This window comes from Hipposideros armiger, unplaced genomic scaffold, assembly GCF_001890085.2.
Source record: "Hipposideros armiger isolate ML-2016 unplaced genomic scaffold, ASM189008v1 scaffold_21, whole genome shotgun sequence".
NCBI classification, from domain to species: Eukaryota; Metazoa; Chordata; class Mammalia; order Chiroptera; family Hipposideridae; genus Hipposideros; species Hipposideros armiger.
The window spans coordinates 6675355-6682982 of NW_017731371.1; the positions used below are offsets into that span (position 1 = coordinate 6675355).

The following is a 7628-nucleotide window of genomic DNA, read 5'->3' on the forward strand; positions in this document are numbered from 1 at the left end:
CTCTCTCTCTCTCTCTCTCTCTCTCTCTCTCTCTCTCTCTGTCTCTCTCTTTCATGTTTAATTCTAATTCAGTAATAATTTTAGAATAATGTACATGTGGATTGAGTTGCTCAGTTCTTTACCTGATTATTTTTATTGAGAATGAGAAATAATAGATTTTTTTGAGACCCTCCCGTGTTCCATGCACAAGCTGGCCTGTGAAGCACTTGCTCTGTAGGATTTCTTAATCATCTTTTTAGCCTAAAGTGTTCCCTAGGGTGGTGAGGCAGGGCCCATGAGGAAGTTAGAGGAAGGAAGGTTGGTGTGGGGGGCCTGATGCCAGAGCAGGTGGGCAGGCGGCAGCAGCAGTTGTTTTAAGGCCCTGGTTGGCCGTCTCTTCTCTGTTTTATTCCTGAAGCAGTGAGTCCTATTTTGGGATTACTCATTTTGCTTAACTGTTTTGAAGTCCGTTTGGACCGTTGGGTTCTCTGGTAGTTAGGTTCTAAGTGTTGCTTTTTCCCATCTCAGCAAAGATCTTTAAGCTCTTCTTACAGCTATGAGTTCATGAACTTCCACTTTTCAAATTCCCGTAGTACTTTGAGTTGAAACACTCCCGCTGTCAGATCCTCACCATCTTGACAAGCAGCTCTTTTCCTCGGGGGGTAGTTTATCTTCCTGCTAATGCTGAGGTCCAAAACTTGAACTGTTTCCAAGGAAGTGAAAACTGAAAACAGAGAAAAAGCAAAAATCCTCCTGGCTTGTTAAAGACATTTCAAGGACTTACGTTCTGCAGTCAGGTCTCTATGATGACATTTATTACAGAAGATTCTGATTGTTGACAATTCCGTCTTCTCATAAGGCTCAGAATAAAAACATAGTCAGCTATTCACCATCTGAACCTTATTCTCTGAGAGGTAGCCTGTAACCCCAGTGACTAGGAGCCAAACAGTGGAGGGATCAGACAGGTTTGAATGCCAGCTGGTGCAAGCATTTTGTAAATTTGCGTCCTGGGAATGTGATCTGCTAGCTATGCCTCAGATTGCTCACTGGTGAGATGGAAATCATAATAGCCACCGCATGGGAGGGTTTTTGTGAGGATCAAATGAGATCGTGTATTGATGGCACTTAGTACAGTGCCTGACACAGTAAACACTCAGATGTTTGCTGCTGCTCTTATTGTTGTTGTCATTATCTCTTGTTGTCTTCATGAGGTTGGTGTTATCAGAAATGTATTGTATAAACGTGTATTAGCTTCTAAGACCCAGAAGGGGCTAGTTCTGAGAGGTTCTAGGAGGGAAGGAAAGACTATGGTCTGGGTGGCTTTGGGAGAGCGTGGAGCAAACAGCGTGGCCTTGGCTTAAAGGGTTGAGGGTGAAAGGGGAAAAAGAATCAGGTCAGGTGGTGATGGCGGGAGGGATGCGCGTTTCTGATTTTTCTTCTTCGTCTAAATTTGATATGGAGGTGTTTTAAGTTGCCCCTAAATGGTTGGGAGATATGGTTTCTTTTTTATGCTATGACTGTGAAAGTTAAATAGCAACTTGGCCAGCTCCCCTTCTCTTTTGCTTTAGAACACAACTCCTAAAGATAATTACTGACCATCCATACTGCCTGTTAAGAGTATTATACTAAAAAGTTTATAGTTATTATTACTGAAACTTCTGCGCCAGGGTCTGTGGTATGTGCTTGACTCAACAAAAAGATTTTGAGCACCTGCCATCTGTCAGGCATTGTTGCTTTCAGCTAATAATTGGAGAGTAAATGCAGCATCAGATAGAATAAAGCCCTCGCTTGGACTTGACGTCCTTGTACTCCTGAGGAGTTGTTAGTGTTACTTGGCTATTTAATGGGTTTGTCTCCAGCATCCCCCCTCCCCCCGGCTCTTGCTGTCATGCCTTTGTGCTCTTGTGTTTTTCAGTGTGGGCCAGAGTAACCTTTCCTTTCCCTTGGCCTAGTTGGACTGATGCTGCAAGTGTAAGGGAAGAACTATGGAAGCCTGTTAGCCACGTACCTGTGTTAGACCGTTGGAGTTTTAACTGCCCCTTTTAAGCCAGGGAAGAGTGAGTTTGGGACCAGTATTGTAGGTGTCCTCATAGCTCAGGGTGGTGGACGGGAACCTGCCAGTGTCGGGAAAAGCTGCTGCTGTTCTCTCCCTGCCCGGGCACCCTTTCAGGTCGGGGCTCAGTGGGCATTATAGGAAGGCCTTCGAGCCTCATCTAAAAACCTTGCTTTTGGTGAGCTACACCTTCCAAAACACAGGTTCTGCGCTTGATTGTTTTGTAATCCAATCAGTAGTGGCCATACCTCAGTCTTGAAGCCCCGTAACACTGTGTGGGTTTCAGTTTACTAAACTATGTTTCTGTGCCTGGGGCGGCCCTGCCACAGTGACCTGACTCGGCATCACTGAGGGTTGTTGGCTTAGAGTGGACCAGGTTTGGGCCAACAGAGCTCTGGGGAAAGCTGGCTCCTTCCCGGGTCATCAGATTTCTCCCTCAGACCTGGGAACAGCTTTCTAGTTCCTGCCTCACTAAGGAACTCGAAAGATTAGTGACAACTGACTTTTGTTGGCACTTTGGAGTATATAAAGCACTTTTACTGACAAGTATGTGATTCAGATTCCAGTTGAATATTGAAAACCATCAGCAATGATTGAGTGGTGAAGAAGACAGCGCAGGGACAGCCAGCTGGTGAGGGCGAGAGCTGGGCTGGCAAGACTGCCAGGACGTTCACACAGCTGAGCCGCAGCTAGTCTTAGATTTGTTCCCTGCCCTTCTGCCTGAAGCAGGCACACAGTCCTTTGCAATTTCTAAGCATTTTGATGTGATAGTCAGGAGTTGACTGAAAAATAAGGAGAAGGAAATTCATTTCCAGAAGTCTTTAAAAAACTCAGAGACAGCTCACCTTCTGATATTTGTCCCAACATGAAGGGCACTAGCAGCCTGGCTTTTTTCTTCCTCTTCTCACGTTTTTCCCTGCTGAGTTCTGGTCAGCTGCTCTGCACACTGTTTTTGTTCTGGTTGTTGAGGGCCAAGCTTGCTTTCTGATAACTCAGCTACAGCTACAGCTTATATGCCCGTCTGTGTCCTTGGGGATAAAAAGAGTCTGCCAGTGGGCAGGCCGGGCCTGTGGCTCTCCAGCCATCTGAAGGAGGACTGGCACTCCACAGGGATGCCCTGGCTACTCCAGTGACGCTTATGATGAGAGACTGATCTGGGTCTTTTCCTTTGACTTGCCTGGGAATTTTTCTAAATACCTCATCTTCCATGGTGCTTATAGTGGGTGTTTCTTGGGATACCAGTTGGCCAGTTCTTTTGCCTCGGATTTCTGATAACACATACATCCAGAGAATAATCTTTACTCTAGAATTCTCACCCCACGCCTCCCTCCCCTCCCCCTTTCCCTCCGCTTTCTCTTCTTTGCTCTCCTCCCTTCCTCTGGCTTCTGTCTCCCTCCCTCCTCCACTCTCTCCCTCCTCCCCCTCTCCCTCCTCCCCCTCTTTGAGATTTCTGTCCTTGGTTCTTTACTGTGATTTCCGCTGGAGCAATTTGGCAAAGACATTCTTTGACCTCTCAGGGAACCTTTATACTCCGGTTTAGTGATTCTAAAAAAGTGGATGGTTGTGGCAGTGGCGGTGGTTCTGTTACCATCCAGGAGCACATTCGCAGCTCCACGCGAGGCTCTTCTGTCACCAGTCATTTCTTACTTAGTGGAAGGACACACAGGCTCTATGTCAGATGTTTGCAGACAGAAAAAAAAAATTAGAAGCATTGTTTTACAGTCATTAGCTTTGATTTCCCTTCTATCTCTGGCACATAGAAATCATAATATTGACAGCCTGTTTTTTTTTACTTGTTTCTAGCTCATATTACTAATACTGAGAATAGTCACAATGGGTTTGGGGTGTGGCTGGTTTAAAATCTGTCTGCATCATTGAATTAGGTAGTATGGCTCAGGACCCTGGTTTTAATAAAGGACACTAATTATTGTGTGCCAGCTACTGTTTGCTGATTTAATATAGTGTTCATTCTCATGCTTACTTCTTGATTTGTCTTTATCTTTTTTTTTTTTAAGCGTCTTGCTCGAACTGGGATCATAGTGACCACGAGTGAGGCTGTTCTGCTACAGCTGGTGGCTGATAAAGACCATCCCAAATTCAAGGAAGTTCAGAATCTAATTAAGGCGAGTGCTCCTGAGTCGGGTCTGCTTTCCAAAGTATAGGACATTTGAAGGACTGGTATGCCACTCACCATCAGGTGACAGGACTGTGACCAGACAAGCTCTTGTCTCTACTAGAATTAAAATGTCAAGTCAAAAATTGGCTCTTTTTTTGCGCCTCTTAGTAAAACTTAACCAGTTAGACCATTCGGGTACCAGCATTTAGTTACAAATGTCAAAGGCTTCAGGTGCTGCTTACCTTTTTTTCTTAATGTGCTTTTATTTATTAAAAAAATAAAATCGTAATGGAGGTGCCTGTTTTGTCTATACTGTATACATTGATCGTAACTTTCAAAAGTGCACTCTTGTGACATTTTCTTTTGTGCACTGTAGAGAAAAAGATGCATTGATAATAGTTTGACTTTTGTATTGTAAGATTATGTTATAATGTTAATGTGGATTCAGTGTTTTTACTTTACAGGTTGATTGAAATAGGATTATTATTTCAATTTAAAAAGAATTTCAGAACAGGACTCTAACTCCTATTACTCTTTTCCCTCACAGTGCAGTCAACTTACAGAGTGAGTTGCACTGATCTAACCAGAGGAAATTATGTTGAATAATTATATATCTTTCTTGATTATGCTAATTTTCATATTCTGGTTACCATCACTAATTCTCTGTTGATGTTCTCTTTTTTAGCTGAATCTTTTCCTAGAGAGACTCATTGGGTCATTACTTGTTTTAATTTTGTAAACAGATGGGATGATTTGCAATGCCACATAATTACTAGAGGGCTGTTTTAAATCCTTGAGGTATCTACTTTAGCTGACTATCTTTACAACCATCTTGAATACATCTTCTAATATGCACAAGATTTAGCAAAAGGATAAAGGCTGGATAAAATGCAGTTTTGTTTTGTTTTTTTCCTGCTCTTCTTTTTTTTTTTTTTTTTTTAGTGAGCCATCCTGCCACCTGTTGGCAGCTCAGCTCGGGCTGGTCATCGAACTGCTATTGCTCAGAGCTTGCACTCTTGAGTGAGCACTTAACCAACTGAGCTACTCGGCTGGCCGTAAAATGCAGTTTTAAAACATATTTTTGTTTGATATTTTCTCTACCTACCCTTCAATTACAATGGCACCAGTAATGATTTTGTAGTATTAATTTTGTAGTCATTGCTACCCTTCAATAAATTTATTTTCATTAAACACTTATTAGAGGGTTTTAATACTTTTAAATATTATGTGAAATATAGAACATTGCTGTCTTTTATATTAAAGTAATTAAAGAAAATGTATTATGTGAATGAAATTATTTTGTCCCCTACAAGATGGCTCTATGAGTACTGTTCCAGGGATTCTAATATTTATTTAAAGGTATAAAATTTTTGACATTTATAATCTTTCAATTCATGGGAATTTTCAAAGAAGGGAAATCTTTTGCAGGCAGGGGTAAGTGGATTTTACTAAAGGGCCTCCTTCATGATTTCAGAGCAGTAGAAATGCTTATGCTTTGTCAGTAGTAACAGACAACAACCTAGCATTCTTCTTTGGGTGGGTGTGTTTAAATATTTCTTTCCAGCAAACTTGTGTGTTGAAAAGAAGAATCAAAGATTTCTCCACATTTTAGTTTTTAACACTTAATTTAGTGCTTCTCACAGTTTAATATGAATGCAAATCACCTGGGCATCTTGTTAAAGTGGCTACTCTGGTTCAGTAGTTTGGGGGTCAAGCCTGACATTTTGCATTTCCAAAGAAAAGGCCAGTTTCCACCGGTGCTGCACCAAAGGGGCCACACTTTGAGGAGCAAGAATTTAACTAACAGCACCTGTTTTCCTTCACTGCACCAAACCCTTCATTTCTCGTGAAATGCCAGCACGGTGAAGCCTTTTCAGAGCCAAAGCCAAGGCTGTGACCCTGAATTAGTTTCCTGTTGCTACCATAACATGTTAGCACACATTTAGTGGCTTAAAACAACACATGTTTATTATCTTACAGTTCTGTAGGTTAGAAGTCTGAAATGGGTCTCCCTGGGCTAAAACCCATCTTTCCCACTAGATCAGCGGTTCTCAACCTTTCTAATGCCGCGACCCCTTAATACAGTTCCTCATGTTGTGACCCCCAACCATAAAATTATTTTCATTGCTACTCTATAACTGTAATTTTGCTACTGTTATGATGGTCTTAGGCAACCCCTGTGAAAGGGTCGTTCGACCCCCAAAGGGGTCGCCACCCACAGATTGAGAACCGCTGCACTAGATTGTAAGCTCCTTGAAAGCAGGACCTGTGCATTTTTTATACTCGTTCTGGAAACATTTTCAAAACCTACTAAGTACTAAACATTGTGCTATGTGTTGAGGATGAAAAAAATGCCCCTGGGAAACTTACAGTCTGGTACAAAATCCGATATATCATAAACTCACAGTAAATGTGAATTGTATTAAGTTATGTCAGAGATTCAGGAATGTCAATCAACATTAAAGTTCAGAGTAACATGATTGTGAATTCTGCCTTCTCACTTTTTTGCACATTATGCAAAGGAGGATGACAAGGCCTCATTTTTACAGGAAAACTGAATTGATTTTAATACATTAAGCTTTGAATTTGGAAGTATCTATAATTTTGTAAGATAAAATTCTTTTAACTGATAGAAAGAATACATGTATGCAAACATAAGCAAAAGAATAGTGTATTGCATCGCAAGGGGTTTAGGAGCCCGGATCAAGATGCTTCATTTAATGAAATGCTAAAACATCTTCTGAAGCTTAATCTAAAATTAAAAGTAATAAAAATAACTTATTCCAACCAGGAAACCAAAAATCCTGTTATATCCATTCAAATATCACATTTCTTTAACTAGGTGGAATATTTTCTGTTTAAAAGTTGATATTTGGGTAAATATGTCTAGAGCTGGGTGGAACAAAAAGACTGTGATCTCAAAGGTCCATTTAAGGTATAAAATTCTGAAATGATTTTATGAGATAAATGCCATTTAAAATTGCATATGTGGTTAAAGTCACAGTGGGATGAGAACCAGGTTACTTAACACATCAATCTGTACTTCTTTACGTTAGTTAACTAATGCTAAAGATTATCAGAAAGAAAGGGGGAACAATAAAAGATACATTTTACAATCTAGAAAAGTACACTTTTACATTAACAACCTAATGGGATACTCCTATCCTGGTAGCTTTTCCTGTGCCGGTCTTCAATGTAGTCTTACTTCTTTCTGGATGGTTTTCTTAATTCAGGGTAATGGCTTATAATATGAAAATTATCATTGTCATTGTCAAATAATAGCATGTCAGTATCCCCATATCATTAATGCCTCCTTAATCCTTCATGGAGCGTTATTTTCACTGTTTAACCCTTAGATTAAAGAGAATTTTAAAATTACAAGGCTATCTTAATGAGATATATCAATGACTAAAATTGGAAGACATTTTTAAAATAATTGCAGTTGGCTTTTAGAATTCTTATTTCCATGTTGCTTTTCTT

At 40.6% G+C, this 7628-nt stretch overlaps 1 protein-coding gene across 1 annotated transcript in view; it reads left to right on the forward strand.

The window, feature by feature from the left end:
• The window catches only part of ISOC1 (isochorismatase domain containing 1), a 19675-nt gene extending 14565 nt beyond the window's left edge, over nucleotides 1-5110 (forward strand). The window contains exon 5 of the mRNA XM_019635276.1: nucleotides 4048-5110. Within this exon, the coding sequence (XP_019490821.1) occupies nucleotides 4048-4194 (147 nt within the window). The 3' untranslated portion in view covers nucleotides 4195-5110. The remainder of the gene's footprint in view (nucleotides 1-4047) is intronic.
• The last annotated feature ends 2518 nt before the right edge of the window (nucleotides 5111-7628 follow it).